General features: G+C 48.0%; 1 protein-coding gene across 1 annotated transcript in view; it reads right to left on the minus strand.

Moving 5' to 3' along the window:
• PAPPA (pregnancy-associated plasma protein A, pappalysin 1) overlaps positions 1-20991 on the minus strand; it is a 177796-nt gene that overhangs the window by 9124 nt on the left and 147681 nt on the right. Inside the window, exons 16-21 of the mRNA XM_009586738.1 lie at positions 20744-20954; positions 19967-20138; positions 16422-16569; positions 13617-13726; positions 6879-6950; positions 2885-2983 (exon numbers count right to left, since the gene is read on the minus strand). Of these exons, the coding sequence (XP_009585033.1) occupies positions 2885-2983; positions 6879-6950; positions 13617-13726; positions 16422-16569; positions 19967-20138; positions 20744-20954 (812 nt within the window). The remainder of the gene's footprint in view (positions 1-2884; positions 2984-6878; positions 6951-13616; positions 13727-16421; positions 16570-19966; positions 20139-20743; positions 20955-20991) is intronic.

Below are 20991 nucleotides of genomic sequence, written 5' to 3' on the forward strand. Positions count from 1 at the left end.
CAGAGAGTTGCTGCCTGCCGCCTCTTCGGCTTTGACGCCACAGCCCCGCCGGCTGGGTTATTATTCCCCCCTTTACCCTATAAATGTAATAAACTGGGACTTAGCATCTCGCTTTTGGCATGGAAGGTCCAAAGAGAAGGTGGTTTTCTCGCTCCTCCCGAGCGCCTTGTTCAGCTCCTGGGATGTTGTTGGTATTTTGGAAGAGAGAAGATTTTGGAAGCTGAATGAGTGCCGAGGAAGCGATGGGCTCTGTGGTTCAGCCCTCAAACCATGTGATCTCTAGGATGGGTATTTCTGAAATACAAACTAGGGCAAGTCTAATTCCCCTGGTCACAAAAATACAGCTCCCAATGAAGTCAGTGGAAGCAGACTTATCTCCAAAAAGCTACAAAACCTCCCCCTTCATGGGGGAAATGCATCAGACGTGTGACCAGCTGCCTGCCTCTGAACCACTTGCCCTTTGCATCGGGCAGTTTTAGCACAGAAACCAGTAACCGACGGGGCTACAAAGTGCTTTCCCCCTCTTGGGTGGTCACTTCGTTTCTGGGTGGCAGCGAAGCAGATATTTTGAGCGTGACTCGCCTGGCTGGTAAGTGCTCACGACTCTGTGCAGATCCCACTCTATCTCAACTCCCTGCCCAGCAATAAATTCTGCTCCCAAACCTTAATCCTATCCCTCTCCCCCTCAATTTGGCACTCACATCCCTTGTGTTTCAGTCCCGTCCCCACCCCAGCAATACATTGTGACCTTAGCTCCTGTCTTGATGGGGCTGGTTTGGGTCGGTCCCCTCCCAGCCACCTCACTTCCATTCCTCAGGCACTTCTTGGGATTTTTCATCCCCTGCTCTCAGGCCTGAAGGCAGCGAGATAAAGTTTCCCAGGCAGGCTGTTGTAGGAGGAGAAGACCTACGCCATGCTGAGCTACTGGGCACTTCCAGCTCTGCCCTCCCAGCAGAAGCCAACAAGCAAGCTGTGCTGCCCTTGGGCTGCTCCTCCCAAGGAGGTGGAAAATCAGGCAGAGATAGGAATCTCTTCTTGGAGACGACACTGAAGATGAGCCAGTGCCTGTCACGCCACTTGTCTCTGCAGTGGTTGTTTCAGCAGGGAGCCCCGTACGGGCTCTCCATACCCTACTCCACCCTTGGAGAACAGAGAAGCTCACCTGCCCGTGCTTCCCTCCCAGCACGTGGCTCACAGGGACATTCACAAAAGAAACCCAGCAATACAGGGGAAAAAGTGTCCAAAAAAGCACATTTAGGAAAACTACCTCTTCCCCCACATCTTCCCCAGTGGAGAAATGAACTCCTTCCACTTATCAAGACATGTCCACTTCCCTTCCCCAGTGTTCCCAGATGGGCCAGAGACAGCCCACAGTGCTGTATTGGTAAGGGATCTTTGGCTGAACCAAGGAAAAGAAACCTCCAGCAAAAGCTGTCTTAGAAAGGACTGTTCCCTGCAGAGAGGTCTTCAGTCCCTCAGCTGCGGTAGAGAGGACCTTCCTCCTCAGATGGGTGAAATGGATGTTGTCATATGCTGAGCCCAAGCTCCCTCTCTCTGTTCTCAAGTTTTTTTATTTATTAATATATATCAGATACTTAACATAGCTGGATTTTCTTCATTCTGATCCACACTCAAATCTTGAAGACAAAGTAAAAATCTCACATGGCAGAGGCTAAAATTTTCTTTCCTTTCTTTGGGAAACAAAGAAAAATCTATCCTGGTTAGAAACACCTAAAATGTTGTACTGCTTCAAACCACAAGCTCCATCGCTCATCTCCTGTCTCTAACAGTGGCCAGAAATGGGTGTTAAAAGAAGCATAAAAAAAGGGGGACGCGTGAAGGGATCCTTCCCTGGGCTCAAGCAGTCAATGGTTTAGATATTCCTGAGCCAGAAACTGCATCCAGATCAGTGTCTAGCCACTGATGGAGCTAACCTCCACGAATACGCCTATTCTCTTTTTGACTTCAAATATATTTTTGTTCTTAATAATACTCTGTGGCAATGCATCCTATCATTCAAATACACATTGTGTGAATAAGCACTCTCTTTCACTTGTTTGGATCCTGCTTTGGATCCTAATTCCAGGGTGAATTACCATTTCACCCTCATCGCTGTGTGGTAAGGAACAGCAGATTTTACTTTCCTAAGCATCCTCCCTGCATTAAATAATGTTTTGACAAATCTCTGCCACAAACCATGCCCACTGTCTCTTTTGCAAGATTTGCAGTTCCTGGTCTATGTGGTCTCTGTTTGTGCAGAAGGTATTTCACACCTCTGCTCAGCCCTGCTGCCCTGCTCCCCACTCCTCTCTGCCCCACTCTATCCTTTTGGAGGTGGGATGGTCAGCGAGCTGTGCACATGTGGGTACACACGGATCAAAGTACAGACCTAGTGATGCTTTTGTTTTGGTTTCTGTTCTTTTTCTAATGACTCCTAAACTTCAGTTTCCCTTTTGAGCATTGACAGTGGATATCAGGACAGGCAAATATACCCTTCTCAGTGTTTCTGTGTGAAGGTCTCCTGAGCAGTAGGTGCAGCTTTTCCGATAAACATGCCCCAGGGTTTTGGAGGGAGCCAGACTTTGCCTACAGAGAAGCTAGGGTTTATTTACAATAAGAATGAATGAACGCCTCTGACTACTTTATTTAAGAACCTGCCTTGCACAGGTTTAAGACAGGTTATGATGGGAAGTGCACATGCATATCAAGAGAGAACTTAAAAATGAACCATCAAGAACTCAGTGCCTATGGTGAGTTGATGCCTGGACTGAAGGTCCTTCTGAGACCTTGGACCTCCCCTATTCTAGCAAAAACAAAATTTTTCCAGGCGCAAAGCAGCACTCACCAAAGAATTCCCAGGGAAAAGAGGAAGGAGCATCCCTACCTTTTTGGTCTTGACCGTTGAGGCACAGCAGTCCCCACCATCATAGTTGCAGAAGGCTCGGTTGTTGATGGAGTCACAGTAGTTGTCCCCCATGAAAGGCTGAAAAAGGAAAGAGCAGAAAAAGACTGAGAACGCAGACATGGATGAAACCTGTAACAGTATGTCAGAAGGAAAACATGAAGACTCGAAGGAGCCGTATAGTTTGTAACATTACCAACTGCCCTGAAAAGCAAGAGATAATTATTCCCCTCTCCTTTCAAAGAAGACAGAAAAAAAAAAGGACACTAGATGGAAGGGAAATGAGCCCTTGTTGGCTTTTCACATCCCACATAAGATGATGCTTCAGGAATATTAATTTGACTAGGCCCAGAGACAGCATCAAAGCATCTAAAATTGTGGCACCTTTTGATAATTTTAAGCTAACCTTCCGAAACTATGTGGGATAAGAAGGTTATGTATAGCAGCAAAACTGGCTTGCTTTTAATAGCTGTACTTTCCACCACAGTTCTCCTAACTATGCAACAAGTGTCAGCACTGAGAGCACAAAACATACCACAAAGCGAGATGGAAGTGGTCTGAGCTCAGCACAGGGACCACGTGCTCTCGTTCTCTGATCAGCAGTGACTGTGTGTGACCTTGGCCGTGACACGTAATCTCCCTCCGCTCCACAGCTCAGAGCTGGGATAATGGCAATTATTCAGAGGGACGTTGTGGAGAGCTGTTAAGTAAAATTCATAAATCATCTTGAAAAAGAAAATGTGGTCACTAATCTGTGCAATGTGATCACTAGTCTATGTGCTGCACAGGACCTGAATAATAATCACGATTCTGAAGAAAAGGCTTGAAGTCTGGTTTTTCATTGCACGTTGGAGCCCTCTTGGTGAGCAAGTACAAAAGTCTTTCTTGGAAGTCAAAACTGTGCCTGATGCTAAAAAAGGCCCATACCAGGTATGAGAAGCCCAAGCAGCTCTGAAAGCTCGGAAAAATGGATGCTCAGCAGAGAGCAGAGAGCACAGTCATATCTCTGTAACACTTCTTACATGCACAGGCTCATGGGGCCATTCCCATTTTATCTGCTCTTTGGAAGATTCATTTATTCTGCACTGTGAAAAACACACCAGGGACTTTCCTACAAGAAGGCATCATTGCAGAGCAGGTGGGGAGGCTTGTGGAGGTTTCCTGGGAGGATTTTGCAGCAATTGCAGTACCAGAGTCTCCCTGATGATAGATATCTGAAGAACCAGCAATGAGAGTTCACCGTGCTCTCCCCACACAGAGCCATGGCCATGCTCACCAGTATTGAAATGGACACTGTGGAGTGGTGCAGACGCAGGCTTTTACTGCTGATGTTTTGCAAATTTAAATATTTCTATCAGGGTATAGGAAATCCAGGCAATGATGGCAATATCGGACCAGAGCAGGACTACCAGGAGGTAACTGTCTCATTGCGCGTCACTTGTTCAGCTACACGCAAATACTACAAATGCTGACAAGGAAATCAGAGTTACAGGGTGAGGCTCCTATCCCTGTAAACTGGCTTAACTCCATTGACTTCCACAGAGATTGACTTATTTATGCAGGCAAAGACTTTGTCTTGCAAATGCCCTTCCAATTTAATTAATATGCTAAGAGTTAAAAGGGAATGACTTATAAGTAGATGGAGAGATATTTTTATGCCAACCTGGTCATATTCAAAAACCTGAACTTTGCCCAACCTCCCAAGACATTTTGTAGGCTTCTCCATGTTTCCCTTGTATTGCCTGGCTATGCCTGCCTGTCAAGAAAGGCTTGCCTTTAATTTTCCATGCCTATGCCTGTACCCTACACCTACGAACACTGGAAAATCAATAAAAGAAACTTGTGGAAGAATTTGCCTTTCATTTGCACTGGCACAGAGTAGGCAAGTCAGTCCTTTGGAAGAGAAGAATGGGACAAATAACATCTATTCTAATTTGGTACCAAAATCCTCATTTGGGAGACCTTGGAGGCCTGGCTGTGGAGGGTGCGGTCTCTAGAAGTCTTCGTGCATCTATATTTTGGGGGACTATACAGGTAGTCCAGGGGGACCAGTTTTCTACTGAAACACCTAAGTTAGCTGCCGAGAAGTACGGGGCTGACTCAAAAACCTCTGTTCCTGCCACTAGGGAGCGATAAAAAATCACATTGCAGCAGCAGTCCAGGGTACCACTGTGATCGCCAAGAGTAAAATAATGCCCCACTTACAGCCTTCTATTCAGGGAACCCTCCCTAATGCTAAGGATATTAATACATTAGGGATTGTATCAGCTTAATGGCCCAGTATTATTGACCTACCGGCTTATTATTCCCTGTTTCCATAGTCATGAAAAAAGGCTTAGTGAAGATGGCATTTCTTCTGAAATCTTAATGCCAGAGAACAAGCGCTGGCCCATTCGTGGATCCTGGAAGCATCATGCTCTAAAAATGATGCTAGAGGCCATTATCAATTGTCTGGGCAAAGCCTTCCAAGATGATAGATTGCGATGCAGTGACACCGCTGAATGAATGATGAAAAGAAGAAAGTTCCTATTGATGCAGAGGGGTCTCGCAATTAACAATGATGGAAGGGGAGAAAACGCTGAGAAAAAGCATGTCAGTAATAATGGCTTCTGGTAAATTATTACATCATTGCAAAGTTTGCCTCAGTAACAACTATCCTTAAACAGCAGGAGAATGGATACCCAATGGTGCATCAGCACCTGAATGGCATTTCTTAATGGTCGCTGGATGTTATTTTAGCTCTCTTTGGAGAATAGGGGCGCCTAGCCAGCCTGCATGAATGTAATGCGTGAGATGGCTTATGACATTCAAAGCACTGACAGCAGAATGCTTTTCATTTAGGGAACAACTAGACAGAAACTATTACATTGTTGGAGAGTTATTACCCTCTTGGGCCCAACATTTGTATGCGAAGGAAACCTGTCTTTCACTTCAAGACAAATCACGTCGCACAGCGATGTGGTCTAGAGTTTCGTGTCAAATTTAGGAGTTCTGTGCCATGTTCTGCCACTCCAGGCAAATAACTTCAATGCGCTTGTAAAATTGGGTTACTGGGTGCTGAGAGCGCAGTCAGTGCTGCAGAAAGTCAGGAGACGTGGGGTCAAAGACACAGCTCTTCCACTGCCCGTCCATGTAACCAAAGCAGCCATCTATCCCTCTGCCTGTGAGCTACTCCATTTCTAAAATGGGCATGAAGCTTCCCAGCCCAGAGGTACCACAAGGATTGACTTCTTGACATGGGTGAAATACTCAAGGGCTGGCATGACGGAGACTGCATGAGCACCACAACCCTGAGAGAGGTGCTCCAGCCCTGTTTAACCACTGGAAGCATCTTAAGACTTCTCAGATTTTTCAAAGACCGTTGTCAACAGAAACAACACCCTTCAAAATAATTGCTTTTTTCAAATAACACACAAGACTGTAAAAATGTATCACAGCTGAAATGTAACCGCATTTTTCTAATTTTTTTTTCCTAGTTCAGACAGAGGTGCACAGTGGAGGGACGTGTGATTTGCTCACTGTCCAGCTGTGCTATCCACCCAGTGGTATAATTAGTGCCTCTAGCTTTCCTGAAGTTTATCTGTACACACCAATGCCCAAAGCCTTGCTGGCCTTGGAAAGAATTGGCCCTCTAATAAGATGTCAAAATCAAGGAAAAACAACTGAAGGTTTTTGCAACTTCCCAGAAATTCCCAGATCCTGGGAAATTCTGATGGTCTACCAATGTTGTTGAGCCACTTGATCGTTTAACTCCTGTTAATAGAGAATCACCCAACCATCGGCTCTAGGAAAACCACCAATTTCAGCACTGAGTGTCAGAACTGATGGAGGAGATCACAGTCTGTTTGATAGGATAGTCAGGGCAAAAGCCTGTTTGCCCCACTTGAAAAACAGCATTTACAACCCAGGTGACTGCAGTGATTGTTACCATAACGCAGAGCAAGCACAGACCACCTGAGCTAACGCGAAAGCTCACCTCGCAGCCTTTGACACAATGAATCAGGGAAGGGTGAGGGTACCACTTAAGTCCCGCCGTGCAGACAACGCTCTGGAGGGGAGGAGAAGAAAAAAAAAAAAACAACAGGTTAAGACAAAGAAATCAGTGTACAGAAAGTCAGCGTGCTGGCTCCTATGGCTCTCCTGTACTTAACCAATGAAGTTCAGTTCCTAACACCTCTTGTGTTCTCAGGACCTGGCTGTCCTCCAGGTATTTACAAGAAGTGTTGGACTTGACACTTGCAATAACAGAACATTTGAGATTAAAATAATATTTAAGGTTCTCCTAAAATGTCATGTCCGATATTTCACTCATGGTGGGGGAATGTGGCAGGGAAAGGCAAAAGGCACAGGTCCACTGTCTTGCTCTTGGATAGGGGGGAGACATTTTAGGATTAATTGAGGGATTTCTTTGGTGCTGCAAAACATTGTTCTCTTTCACTACCCATCGTATCTGTGCTTCTTGAAGATGCTAAAGGTGGACTTTCAGATACATTTTCGCACCATCCTTTAGATCTTAAATGGAAGCATCTCCCACTACATGCCTTCAGAATAACTCCCAGAAAGGACAGCATCATCTGCTACATGATATGAGCTTTATAATAATTTCTGTATTTATAATAAATTCTGGAGCACCTAGTTTTGGGCAAAAATGATGACCAGCCTACTCAATGATGACACACCAGGGCAGCCGTTGTTTGCCTGTAGACATGGTAACTTCGATTTTAAGAGTGGATGCAAAGTTTGGCCAGTCAGTGGAGATGGTGGTTCAATACCATGGAGGTCTAGGAGATAGGACACCCATCCATTCACCAGGACATCAGGCACAACGTTCATTTGGGGTTATCGTCCATGGATGAAACACTACAATGTCCAGTTGGGCAAGCAGAACACATAGGCACTTGCTCAAGGGCAGGAGTTGGGGTTGGATGGAGGCCTGGGGAAGGAAGGGATTAACATTTGGGAAGACCTGACGCACAAGCCATCCCTTCCCCTGTTTATTTGAGGGCTAATTTAATCCATCTGCAGGGGAACCTCAACATGTTTTTACAGTTTCTGTCATTTGAGGCTTACCTGGCGTGTGCTAGAAAAAGGACTTTTATACTATCTGACTTGGGCTGTTTATCTTTCCGATGCTCTCGGATTTTCCACTATTAGTCAAGCCCGGCTTGCCCCACCTGCCTCGCAACAGGGCCTGTCTGTGTGAGCGGAGAAGCAGCCGGGCGAGGGGGGAGGACGTTGTTTATCCCCCAGGAGGGAGGCTGCAAGGTGCGGGGGCCCTGCGGTGTCAGACATTCCCCCAGTGCGCTCTTGACAGACAGCTGGAGATTTCCAGGCTGTTGCCTGCCACAAATGGTGAGATTTTTTTTTTTCCCCCTCTTCTGTTTATTGCACTTCAGAGGGAAAAGAAAGGAAACTTTTCTAGGTTTCAAAATAAACAAGGCCACTCAACAGACCGGGAGGGGGGGAGTGTAAAGGAAGCAGTTCAAGAGCATTTGAACCCAAGAATTAAACCAAAGTAGAAAAACTCAGGCATTTGCCTCCTGTATCCAAGGCCAGCCAGACAATAAGTAGAAGAAGTGCACTTCCAAAAAGCATCTCACATTCCCCTGGTAAGAAGCATCAATATTTACAAAACCTCTTGATATGTGTGAATGTGTGTGAGCATTTAGAGCTAACAAAAGGAGCCAAATAACCCTGAAACCTTGAGAAAGGAGCTTTCCAAGTGAGAGCAATCCCTCACAGAAGATGCACTGACTACTTTCCTGACCCTCCCGGTATTAAAAACCCAGCACCCTCCCTTAGAGGAACACATGGAAGGCGAAGTCTCTGCTAGGATGGTGCCCTCCTCGGAGCTCTCACTCAAGGTCATCCTCAATCCCAAGGACTGCACAGCCTTTGGGCGGACATCCTTCAGGAAAAGGGATTGCAGCCCTGGGCCACTCTCCATAGCGCAGGAAAGCCAGTTGACCTTGTGCTAGATTAATCACTGGGTCAGTGGGACATTCACATTGCTCTTGAGTGGTACCTGCCAACGGCTTAGTCCCAGTTACTTTGCCCTCTCCTCAGATGATACTTTGCTAGTGGAGACCATTAAGCTACTCCAGCTGAATTCAATCCTGCTAACATTCACAGAGCTGGAAGCAGAGCTCAGGGAAGGGCCCTTGGCCATGGTCCTGGCTCCTCTTGCCGGTTTTCCAAACCCTGAATTCCCACCACCCAGCCTGTTTGTACCCTCAGGCTGCTGCTGTGGTGCATGGAGTGCAATGGGAATGGGAGAGGGGGTGTGGGTAGAGGGAGAGACCGGTTTGGAAAATTGAGAAACTGGGGAGGATTCAGGTTGCTGGGCATCATTCCTGCCTCTTGCAGGGCAAACAGGCACATAGGTGTCATAGGGTGCTGTGTGGGGCAACTGAGATAAGCAAATGTATAAAAAGCAAGCAAGGAGGGATACAGGCAGCACTACTGTGGGACGTGACCAGGATCCGATGGCATCAGTGCACGGAGAAAGGAAGGTGGACTCACAAGGCCAACAAAGGATGCAGTAAGAGGTGGATGGAAGGACCACATCTGACACGTGCCAGGCGGTGCATGGGGGATAAAACCCATCTGGCTGCTGCCTCTGCGAGCCCCATCCCTTCCCCGTACCACCACGTGCTCCAAGCCGCTGCGGTGACATATGCCGCCCTCATGGCCCCGGCTCCCCTCATGCATCGGCTTCTGCAGCACAGCTGCCCTCCCGCACGGGCCGTGCTGCGCAGCCGGGTGTATTGACTTTGGTCCTGTCCCCGTCCCAGAAACGCCATCCAGCTACATCTGCGGTTTGGTGGCTGTGACTCCATCTGCTGCGAAGGGAGAGGAAGCTGGGATGCGCTCCCACAGTAGGTAACAAAGAGCCAAGAAAGCAAATCAAGCTGTCATTTTCTCCTTGTGAGGGAAGACCTAGTGCCTCCGGTCACGGCGCTTCCCTCCCATGGTGGGACTAACACAATGATGTCAACCATTTGCGGGCTGCGGAGGGGATTAGGTTTCCCCAAGAGAGGCCGGTGGAGAGCTCTCCTCCACCTTAGATGGGTCAAGTGTCCCCCAGGGCTAAAGCCCAGGGACTGGTATCTACTGGTCTCAGCTAACTCTCTCCTCAAGCACTAAATGAACATGACAATTAACCATGGGCTTAATGTCGTGGTGGTGAGGGGATTGGCCGCTACTGCCAAGGGAGGGGAGACACGGCACTTTGTGGCTGTTTCCTCCTGTAGCTACAGACGGGGTGGGAAGTCCTGCCTTCCCGGGCGCTGAGCCACCGCACTGCAGTAAGTTATTTCACCGCCCCGTGACTCAGTTTCCCTGCCTGCAAAATGAGCCCAACGCTCACAGAAAGAGGAGAGGGGAAGGAAGGAGGAAAACTGCAAAGCTTAAATGAATAGGGGAGTATTTAAGGAGAATTCCACTTTAATGACTTCTGGACATCCAAAATCCTAGGGCTTGCAGTGCACATGGGAAAACACATCACCAGCAGTAGGGCATCGTCCCAGGAGGGGCCATGGCCACACTCAGCACCGCTGGTAGGCAGAGTCGGGGCATGCCGACCTTTTCAAGGCTATCCTGTGCATGCACGTTTGCACAGTGTTTGGCCTGCTCCTGCTCACCACAAAGGCAAAGACCCAAATCCAGGCAACCTAAGAAATTAGGTGTCTGCCCTATTTCTCTGCAGTCAGTGGGAATGAGCTGTCAAGCTGTCTTTCTGAGACATTTCACTTTTTTCTCTCCACTGCCTGCATAGTCAGCCTTGGCAGCTCTATCTATGGATGTCTTCAACAGCTCGCTGCCCCTTGCACGCGCACGGTAAATGGGAAATCGTGGCAACAGCAATGGTTGCTCCGAACATGGCCCGCTGCAGAACAACAGACACACAGAAGACTTCAGGTGAATTTTTTTTTCCTGCTGACACTGCCAACTTGCACTGATTTCGGCAAACTGTTTCAGACCCAACAAAGCAACTCAGCCTAAACCAATTCTGAAAAATGCAGTAATATTCAGACACTTTTCAAAACGAAGTATCTGTTGTTGTTGTTGTTCCTCTAAGAGGACATTTAATTTCTAAGTTTTTTTCATTTTCATTAAACAAAAAGTTTAAAAAAATCCTTGGAAATGAAATGCTAAGTTATGTTCAAACCAACATGGTTTTTTCTCCAATTTTTTGGTTCACCAAAAATCACTACAACAAAAAAGTCACTTTGGTTAGGAGAAAACATTTTTTTCTAATCTGACAGAACTTCCAGCAAACCGAAAAATCAAGTGATTTGCATAGCTCTGCTCTAAACAACCCCCAGAGGAGGGATGGTTCCCTCTTCCCACTTTGCTTCCATAACAGCTGTTGCTTGAGCAGCTACACGCAAGTAATTTTTTTTCTTGCCGGCTCTCCCTATGTTTTCTCTGTGCCTGTCCTCTCAAAGGTAAGCTCCGGAGATCGGTCCTGCCTTTATCTGCTTCTCATACTGCACTCATTTGTACATTACTTGTGCCTGAAATTAAGTAACTAAAAGTGTTTCCTTCACGTCATTCAAGTACTTTGAGATCCACAAAGGCTTGCTGTGTAAATGCAACCAGCTGCTCGCTTTACTCGTATGGCACAACAGCAAGCTGTCACTGACCGTAAATAGAGACACATATTATTAATGATATATAACACATTGCCATGGGGACCTTTCCCTAAGGCATCTCAGTCCCGTCTCTCCAGGGTCTCCCTGGTCCCACCAGCAGCAGCATTTTCCCCAGCAGCACCCCGCGAGGCAAAGCTCCCTGTGGGTGACATCCCCTTATCTGGAGAGTTGAATAAGATGGATGTTTTACAGCTACCAAAAAAATCCCCTCCAGCGTGTCTTAGCATCACCCTGCTCGTCTCCTAAAGGCTCCCCTCCATCTCTCTATGCAAGTTTTCAGGCCCAAATCTCACCCTCTAGTTACAAAGTGTTTATGGGGTCGCTCTTGTGTCTGCTCACAGCCTAAAGCTCTTGCAAGATCGTCACCATCAGGGCAAAAAAGGTCTTATTTACCACTGTACTCTTGGAAACCATGATTTCTCCTCCATCCCTCACTCCCCCTATCTCCCCCTTTACTACTATAAGTTTTCCCTGCTGCCTAATGAGACCTCCAGAGAGCTGCAGGTATAAAACTCGTTACAGCTCCTTCTGCGTACCCGCATCAATAAACGAAGGAGCACAGCAGAGAACGGGAGGGAAGCTGTCACTTTATTTCACCATGAATTACAAAACCACTTTAAAGTCTAGCACTCGGGAAAGGGCCAGTGAGAAATTGCCCCTAATACAGAGATAGGGGTTTTCTTTATGTTTCATGCCAGAAACTTGGCAAAGCCTAGGCTTAGGTGGTAATATAATCTCGGCGTCTGGAGTGAATGGGAAGCTGGGAAGGACACTGCAAGCTTGTTGTATTCTCTGGACTGAAGTTCCCCACCCCTTTCCAGGATTTATTCTATCATTCTGTGTGAAATAGGGAACTGTAGAGTGGCAGAGATTTTTGGAGCGGCTTGCTATCCACAGCCAAGGCCAGATTTCAAAAACCCCAAACCCTGGGTACATATTTAGGCATGTAGAGAAGCAAACAGGCTGTCAAAGCTGCTCAGGACATGGTGGGGCTGTGTTGGCTGCTTGTTCTCCTCCTAAATGGAGTTCAAGTGTGTAAAACGGACTCCAGCAAAGCCAGGGCCAAGTATGTAAAAGCCAACAGTGTTTGCTCAAGCACCACCAGCAACCTGCACCCTGGTGACATGTGACGTGCCAGCGTCTTCTGACATGCACTTGAGCATGTCCAGATAAACGTCGTCTACACCTGCAGAAATACCGCGTAGGCACAAGCGCCTGGTTACACACATTTCTAGAGCACAGTTGTGTAGATGGCGTGAGGGTTTTCAGAAAGAGGTAGATGAGTGTGTCTCCCACTGGTGTCCAAGTGTAGGCATGAAACCAAGCAGCTATTTGCTGCAAGTGGCATGCGTGTGCAGGGGTAAGCGTGTGTGCAAGGCGCTGTATATGGGTGTGCATGGCCCCATCAGGGCAGACCGATGCCGGCGTGCGCTGGAGGACGCGCAGGACAGAGTGCCGTGAGCAGTTAATGCTGCCTGTGCGTTTGCAGCGGGCAGGAGGAAGGAGTGGTGACCTCTGGAAGGGGCTGTGCTGAGCAGGCATCTCTCGCATGCGGGCGAAGAGGCGGGGGGAGGACTCAGCCAGCTCTGCTGGTTCGGGAAATGAAATACCCTCTGTATCAGCTTCTTTTGTCATCCGAAACAGTGCAGAAAAATCCAGCCCTGCCACCCAAAGAATGCAAAATACTGAACGGGAGGAAGAAAATAAAACCTGGCCAATGCCCTTTCTCTCCCTGTCCATCACATCTTTCTGTGTGATGAATCATGTTTCCAGATCACACCCACTGTAGGTGCTGGGTGGATCTGAGCACACTGATTTGGGGCCTTTACCTTGAACTGACTTTCACTGGGAAATCACAGAGAGAAAGCAACTTGGAGAGAAAGCCACCGCATTACCAGAACAACGTGCAAAGACACAACAAAAATCAGGAATTCTTTTCTAAAGGGCAGAATTCCCGATGTACTCCCCTCATTGAATGAACCACGGGTAACGCTGTTCACTCACTGCACGTAAACATGCAACAAGGGATATAGTTAGTGAAATCGTCAGGCACTGACCTTCACTCTTTGAGGGTTCATCCAGTGCTGGATGTCTTGCACAGTCTCGTTCACGCGCAGGAGGATGGGCTCGTGACTGTGATCCAGACATGAGGTGGTACACTCCGCGCCTGCACGAAACACGGAGAGGATAAAGCTAAAGGATAAAGCAAGCAGCTTCTGACCCTTTCAGCATCCTTCCAGCTGAAGGACAGGATTAGGGCTCATTTTTCCTAAATTGCAATTAGCAGTCAACCATAACTATCACATATCTTCTAGCCACACATGAAATGCTGAGTACAACCCTGCAGCGCAGCAGGAGACCGTGGGGGTGGCAGATATTCCAGGGCCTTTTTGTGTGAGCTGCATATCTAGGTATTTCTCTGGCTATTAACTCCAAGAAGGGGGTCAGGTTTTGTGCTTTCAGATCATCAAGAAAATGCAAAGGTTTTTCCGTTTCAACTGCTCTTTCAAGCAATGGGACTGATTAAGCAGAGGCTGTCAAACTCATCTCACCTATGACATGACAAAAACCTACCGTTTGATCTGTCAGATTTACAGACCTTCAATAATAATGTTTCGGAGGGTGACCAAGCCTAATGATATTGCAGACGAGCTATCACCTAAGTCCCACAGTCGATAAGAAGTACGCAGAGAGGTAATGATGGCTTTGTTCACACATAAACCTGCTTTTTCTCTGATTAACTGTCATGCCCAGTGGGAATCCTGTCCTTTCTTTATTAAAACATGCTGCGATACTCTGCAGCAATATCCCAGAGCCCTGTGGTGACACAACCGTAAGCCCTAGTGTGTTGGACCATTACCATTTCCCCCCTGGAAAATCACTCTTGAATGGCACAGCTGCTGCAATCATGTCATTAGGATTTCTGCACTCCAATCAGCGCTGGGGGAGGAATTAATCTCCACACTGTTTTGGAGAGCTGAACCTTTGGCTCAACACACACCTCAGCCTGGAAGGGCAGATTAGGTGTCTGAGGAATTACCGAAGGCGTGTGGGATTCATAGTGACCACGACTGGATGCTATTATTTCCCCCACCTGCTTCTGCCTTCTCACGTACTCCCACATGGAGGAGTCAGTGGGAGCGGAGCAGACCCGGGATGTTGAGCAGGATGGGGAGCGCTTGGGGTTTGTTTTGCTTTCCCAGTGCATATGGTAGCAGCTCCACGGACCCGCTGGATGAGTGCCTGTTGACGCTAGCCCTATTGCGAGTAAGTGGCAGGAGAGCACCTTCTCAGAAGGACATCAATCAGGCTTCCAAAAACACACGAAAAAGAGAAAACCCCAACAACCTGATCCCAAAAGGTGGTGCTGAGCGAGCCTAACAAAGTGTGTGGTATGTCTCCACCTGCTGAGGATAAGAGCCAACGGCCGCTGTGCCCTCGCCGAGCTCTCATAGAGGATCCGTCCCGCGAGTCCCTCGCCTCCATGACGGCTGCGTGGTCCCATCCCAGGATCAGGCCCACCGGACCCGGCCTCTGGGATCAGCACCTGCTGGTGTCCCAGCAGGGCTGGGACAGGACCGAGGGCTGGCAGGCGCCCGCTGCCCGGGCAGCTGCAGATCCTCCTGCTTCCAGCACTGAGATGCTCCCCTCCAAACCGGGAATCGGTATTTCTCTCCTTGCAAAAACCTGGCCGGCCACAGGAGGTAACCTCATCTCAAGGGTAAAACGCCTCGCCACATTAAGAGTCGCCGCAGCCTGCTCGCCGCTCGCTCTCCTGCGCTCCGCCACGCTATTTACGCTTACGGAAAGGAGCGGCTCGGAATTGTTTTGATATATGATCTGTAATTGGCATGATTACAGAGCGGTGATCTCATCCAGGTTGTGTTCTCCTCCCCGGGGAGGGAACACAAGGAGGCTCGTGGTCCCTCGCATGGCTGTGATATAATGAGGGAGCCACGCAACGAGGAAATTTCTCCAAGTTCAAAGGGACAGGCGGAGGGAGGAGGGGGCTGGCCGGGGCTGGGAGTGGGGCCGCCAGGCAGGGGCCTGCAGGAAGGGGCCTCGCGGGTCTGCACGGGCTGCAGCCAGTGCAGCTCCCGCTGCAGCCCTTACAGCAGGGAGACCTCAAAACCAGGGGCTGAAAATACAAGATAGTGTATTTTCAGTGTGTGGTCTATCCCTCCCTCTGCGTGGGTGACACAAAGCAAAGCTGAGTGCAGGAAGCGCCCCAATGCTCATCGCTCCTTGCAGAGTGACCAGGTACCCCAGAAGGAACGGGGAAAACATACCCTTACAACAGCTCCTAAACAACTGTCATGCCAAAGGGGATGCTCAGCTGTTCTCATGTTCATTCTGGAGAGACCTGAATTATCCTGATGCTGCACTTCCCTGCCAGCTTCCTGCCTTGCAGCCTCTGGGGTGTGCGTGTGTGCGTGAGGTTGAAGGAGGGGGATATTCCAAAAGTGTAAGAGCAAATGCCGGTACAATCTCTTCCTGTATTTTGAGCACTCGATGTGTCTCTGGCATAGTCTGGCTTGCTGGCTGCCCATTAAAACCAGCTGGCCAAGAAGGGACGTGATGAAACTGGAAGTGCTGCAAGAAGCAGGCAACCAGAGCATGTTACACGATGCCTGGCCTCTCAAAGCTTCATGTTTCCTAAAAGCAGTTCCCTGAAATGCCTCCCATAGCAGCCTCTCACTCAGGCAAACAGATCCACAGGAGAAGGTGACTTCAAGGACTGCAGGCTCCTTCCTTCCTCCCTCTCGTTCCCATCCTCTTCCTCGCCTGCTGTCCCACTGCTCCCCGCTCCCGTCTGAGCTGCATCCCCCCGTGGCAGACGGCCGGGGCTGGTGCTCACAAACCTATGCCGTAGCCGCTGGCGCACTGCAGCTTCAGGTGGCTGTTGAGCTGCGTGGGCAGCGTGCACTGGCCCTGCATTTCCCTGCAGAGATGAAAGGAGCCGCTCCAGCTGCCATCCTTCCGGCAGTGAATCACGTTGCTTCCACGGCCCTGGGAATGAGAGAAGGAGATAACGAGGATGGTCACAAAAACAACAGCAAGGACAGGCTGAGAAGCGAGAAGCGGGCAGAGCTCAGCTGGGAGCAAAGTTCTGCTGGAGCTGGAAGAGCCCCTGGTTGGGACTGCCAGCCCTGGGGGGCAAGAAGGAGCTTTCTTCCAAAGAATAAAAAAAAACGAAACCTGCATTGCATACAAACACACACACACACGCGCCTCTTGTGCAATGCAATGTCTTTACAAGGCCCTTGCAAAGTCTCTACCTTAAAATAGACCGACTCCAGTTGCGGTAAAGGTGCATTCACCCCATTTGCCTTCTTTCCTGTTGTTGAGAGGTTTGTGTTGAATGCAGACAATCTTTTCCCTCTTCCCATTTTCTAACTAGTTGTATCATCTTTGTCTCGAAAAAGAAAGAATCCCCAATGGCCATCTGAAGGAGGAAGGAAAGCGGGACACGAGCAGGGATGCTCAGCAGGGCAGAACGTGCTCTTTAGAGCTTGGCTGCCTTGAGTAACAGCAAGCGAAGAGGCTGAGACAGACACGCACAGAGGCAGGTGGAAAAGAGAAAAAAATCCTCTGGTGTGGGAATGGGCAAGGAATAGAATATGACATTTCTCTTATAGAAAAGATTCTCTGTATGATACTGAAGAATGAATACCAAAGTCCAAGGGGAAATATCATGCCCTTTAGAAACAACAAAGGAGCGCACAGGCAATCTTTTGTCAGATCTATCCTCATGGCATTGGGGATTTCTGCACAAGCTGTTCTGCAGGATCTGCGAGCCCAACTGCCATGGGGTAATGTGGGACATTCAACAGGAGGATGTCTGGTGTGGCTGGGCTCCAAACCTCCCGCGGGGTCCTTGCTGGGTGGGAGAACCATGCAGGATCTCTGTTTCTCCTCACCCATTTTACATGCCAGGCATGTTGCCTGCAATCTACCCACCCTGCTCTTGGAGACTGTGCTGGATATCTTTGGGGATCCTTTAGTACGCTGTCTATGCTGGGATCCCTGCAGGGCTGCTGAACTTTTCCTAGGAGCTCTTCCCCACGACCCACACCCGTTGTTGCACAGGGCTCTGCACAAGCCCCTGGTACCGGCGTGGAAGATTGCATAGCCTTCAGTCTTAGTCTTGTCCTTAATATCCTAATGCTTTTTTTGCTCAGCTTTGTTGATGAACACAATGTTTAGTGAGATGCAAAGTGCTCTTATCGGCAGACTCTACTGCGTGGGACTTGCTTCCCCTTCTGTAGACATCTGGCCATTGCCAGAAGTAATAAGAAAATCATATGAAAGGATAATGGACCAGATGGACTCAGGGTGTGATCCAGCTTGGTGACTCTCACCTAAGGGCCAGTTTGGCAGGGACTGATTAATATAGATCTGACTATTCATATGACTTGTGCACAATATTCAGAAATGGAAGACCCTTGCTCTGGGGGCCAGGGGAGGTACCTGCTTAAATGACCATTACATTCCTGGTGATTAAGAGATGCCATATGTACAGCTGAATAATGATCTTTCAGCGTGGTGACATATTCAGGAAGAGATCGCTAAGTGATAATTGAGCACAATTTGCTGTTTTAGCAAGTGTGGTGCACTTCCATTGCAATTTGCATGCCAGGGTTCAAGCATGATTTTTAAAGGTGAGCCATGAAACCTGATTTATGTTCCTGGAGTTGGTTGTGTTGGAGGGTACTATTGTATAGTTTCTGCAACATATTCAGAGATCCCAGGATATCCATTGCTATAGTAACATACTGTCCATCATTCCCTGACCTGCAAAATCTCTTGTGAAAATCCCTGCTGGGTTTCTTGCTTGGATGCAACGTGCATTATCACCTTATATAGCTGAGAGAGACTTAGTGAGGTTTAATCCTTAAATAATTAACACCTCTCAAATGGTTTTGGCTTGTGTCAGGAGTCCTCCCTCTTTTTCTGTAGCCTATTTTTCTGGGATATCTGGAAATACCTTTCTCTGCAAATCCCTTTCTCAAGATGTTATCTGCTCCTTTGCTCAAGGTGCTTTCACAGCTGAACAGTCACTACACTCTTCCTTACAGTGAACAGAGACATAGCTGTATCTCTCACTTTCCACAGCTCACTTCATTATTGCTGTAACCCTAACTCCACTGCGTGCTCCTCTTCACGTTAAGCTCATTTAAAAGCAAACGCAAACCCGTTATACCAGTTGCCATTACCCTGGTGGCCCCAGTTTCCCTTGCATGGCAGCGATGGTAAATGCCTTCAGCCACGCTGACCAGTCTGAACAAGGTGGAGATGCACAAAGACACAGACGCCATATCCCAGAGCTCGCACCCAAACTGCACCCAGGCGTGCAACTTCTCATTTCAGAAGGCTTGTAACCTCTCCTAAGTCTTATACAAGGAAACTTTTTCAGGTGCCCTGATGCAAAACCCCAGGGCTCTGCTTGTTGTCCCTGTGAAGAGGGCAGGCCAACCTGGCAGGGAACGGGGGCAGCAATTGGCTTTTAACATTTGGAGCAGGTATCAGAGGTGTCTTTCAGATCACTGGCCCTAGGGCAGGGTTGGTGCCTTTTAATATGTCCTTAGAATCTGGAATGGTATTAAAAGGCCTTTGACAGAGCACTCCCGGCTCTCTGCAGTGTGTGTAGTAGCAGCAGCTTCTACATCCCCACTTTCTCTTCCCAAGTGTATTAAGCAGCAGCAGCACTTCTGGGAGAAGTTATTTATCTCACAAACTGTAATTACCTCTGGTGATGAAAACTAAGCATTCCAAACAAGATGCTAAAGGCCAGACCTTCTCGTATCAGTGAACACAGCTCTTAGGAAGTCAAAGGCAACACACTGATTTATGCCAGATGAGGATCTGACCCTTGATGCCAAATGACACCTTCACAGCCAGAAAAACATGAAAGTTTAGAGACAGTTCACCTGAATAGTTGTAATCCCTATAAAGTTAAATTATCATATGGCACACATACATATAATGATAATGAGAAAAAGAATTGGAGAGTAAAGCAAGATAAAATGGAATGAACAAACACGACAAGTGCAGGTAACTCATATCCTACTTACTTTCATTCATTACTCCTTATTTTCTAGCTAGATCACAGAGCCACTGAGGCAGATTTTTCAGCCACTTATTGTCCGGAAACAGTAAGTCACTCTGCTAGTCCTCTATGGGTAATAGTTAATACCATTACTACTATCATAAAAACAGTATTTCCAGGCTCTTCGCAGTAACTCTCTCCCTCTGCTTTAATTATGTATTTCCCTTCTCCATTTCTCTGTTTCTGGTCTCAGAAGAGCTCAGTGGCACTCGGCCTCTCCAAGATCAGGGTCCTTAGGGAACATATGATAAAACCACGCTTGTATGGGCTGAGATAATTTGGGTAAAAGAGACTCACCGACTGATTGTCATCATCTTCACACTTGATCCGGCACTCACTGTTGAACTGGAAGCCGTTGGAGCACTGGTAGAGCCCGTGAAACTTGGAAGGTGGAGGGTCACAGGTAACGGGCACGCAAGTGCCCGGCAGCCATGTGCCATCTTGCGTGCACTGGATCTTAAAGGCTCGCCTTTTTGTGCAGAAAAAAAAAAGACCATTTAGTGAGTGGCTGAGTCAGCCAAGAGCCTCTAAAGCCTCTGAGCTCTGCTAGCAGGTTGCAGGGGATGGGTGTGCTTGAGCTTTTAACACTTGGGAACAAGTTGTGAATCTGCGTCATGAGGTCTCTGAGCAAAAATAGCGATTATTTGCAAAGCCAACATTGAGCTGCCCAGCCTAAACTCCTCTTTTGGCCTTGGACACATCTCCCAAAAACTCCACTTCCCAGGCTTGTGGGCTGTGGTTGGTTTGAAGTGGGTTTGTGCAGAGTCAGAGTGTATGATAGCACTAACCCTTTCCTGCAGAGTTTCAAAGGGGACTCCCCAGGCTGCATATCAAAGGGGTATTTCTAAGGTAAAGTCTGTTTTTGAGCACTGGTTAGGATTTTCAAAGAAGCCTAAGTGAGCTAGGTGCCTAAATCCCCTTGAAACTTCACAACTATCTGCATGAAGGAATTGCTCAGTGATATTCCCTACAGCACATACCGTCTGTAATAAACAGCCCATCCCTTTCCCAAAATCATTTTAACTCATGGCCTTTTGAATCATGCTGGCTGCATGGCGTTACTTTTTCACGTACTTTCTTGCTTTTCTGGAGGATCCAGGGACATGGTAACCTGGTTTGCATTTGTACTTGCAAAACGAGCCCACTTTGTGCTTATCTTCTCGGCAACGAGTAGTCTGGAGATCTGCATTAGGGACGATGGAGGGTGCTCGACACATCAGCTCACATAGGGCCTCCGGAAAGGACCACAGCCCATCCTCCATGCAGGTCAAGTTGCTGTTGTTTCCTAGGAACAGTGAGCAAAGTTAACAACATTCAGCAGG

This window comes from Fulmarus glacialis, unplaced genomic scaffold (genome assembly GCF_000690835.1).
Source record: "Fulmarus glacialis isolate BGI_N327 unplaced genomic scaffold, ASM69083v1 scaffold35341, whole genome shotgun sequence".
NCBI lineage: Eukaryota > Metazoa > Chordata > Aves > Procellariiformes > Procellariidae > Fulmarus > Fulmarus glacialis.